Source organism: Penaeus monodon, chromosome 27, assembly GCF_015228065.2.
Source record: "Penaeus monodon isolate SGIC_2016 chromosome 27, NSTDA_Pmon_1, whole genome shotgun sequence".
NCBI lineage: Eukaryota > Metazoa > Arthropoda > Malacostraca > Decapoda > Penaeidae > Penaeus > Penaeus monodon.
Genome location: NC_051412.1, coordinates 37,851,747 through 37,852,935, shown reverse-complemented (window position 1 = coordinate 37,852,935; position 1,189 = coordinate 37,851,747). Strand labels below are relative to the sequence as shown.

At 41.6% G+C, this 1,189-nt stretch overlaps 1 protein-coding gene across 1 annotated transcript in view; it reads left to right on the top strand.

The window, feature by feature from the left end:
- LOC119590839 overlaps window positions 1-1,189 on the top strand; it is a gene marked incomplete at its 5' end in the record, with an annotated part of 14,811 nt that overhangs the window by 3,807 nt on the left and 9,815 nt on the right. Inside the window, 1 exon segment of the mRNA XM_037939597.1 lies at window positions 72-131. Within this exon segment, the coding sequence (XP_037795525.1) occupies window positions 72-131 (60 nt within the window).

The following is a 1,189-nucleotide window of genomic DNA, read 5'->3' as shown; positions in this document are numbered from 1 at the left end:
CTCTCTCTATAAAAGGATCAGACAAAGGCGTCTCGGAGTCTCGAAGTAACCCCTACCTTCGTGTTTTCCAGGTCTCTTTGTTAAACTGAGGGACTTTGCCACCACCTATGGTCTGGGTGTCCCCCCACAAGGTAAAGGTTGACGTGTATTTAAGCCTGGTGCATGGCGGCAGCTGCTCTGGCTCCCACTCGCATGGCAGCTGGATTATAAAGCGTGCATGACCCTCGGTGGCACTTGGACTGTCTACCTAAGCCAGCTGTTTCCTCGCCTGCTTGATCTTTCGTGACCCGGGTTGTTGTGGCTTTAAGGGGGTGACCTGAAGGGGCACTGTGTGGCGGGTATGGTGAGTGAGGGAGAAGAGCATGACGTGTATAGTGACGAAGAGAGGGTTGTAATAGGATTAGTGACTATCGTGTTTTCATGCGGTGACCTGGTGGGCATAGTGACTGAAGGAAACGGGCGTGACCTGTGTAAGAGGAAGGGAAGGGGGGTGGGGGAGAAGCATAATAGGAACAGTAACTGCCAGAGAGAATTATAACAGATATAGAGACTACGGTAATCAAACCAGCCGCGATTAATGAAGTTACAGTGACGTGCTTATCAGAAGAGATGCACCTTGATAGATGCAACGATTATACTAAACAGGAGTATATGTAGATGCAGGCGTAGAAGTATATCCACCTGTACTATATTGATATATTGTTATTATTTTTCGTTGTTTTTATTTTTTTAGCAATAATATTCCTAAACTGCTATGATAATATTTCTGAAAACTGACGTTTGGGTAGTTAGACACTAAGTATATATATTGGTGCATGAAAATAACAGTTTTTCGAGACAGAAACGGCTTCAAACACTCTCGCTTTCAGCTTAGAAGGAAATTAAAAACAGATTTTGCTTATCAGTCGGGGTTACGTAAGTAGAAAAAATCAAATATTCCAGCTTTATCATATAAGAACTATATATAAACATTTACAGTATCGTTATATTGGTTTCTGGTTCTCTTGCACGATTAAATGATAAGGTTTATATATTCAATGATTTTCCCAGAGCAAATGTGTATTGGGTTTGCAACATTCTGTTCAAGATCTGCAATGACCTAAAACTGCATTTCATCCAGATATCTCAGTAAACGTGAATTTATGCCAAAGGAATTATAAAAACACGTTGCCCTCTTTTTCTAGACAAG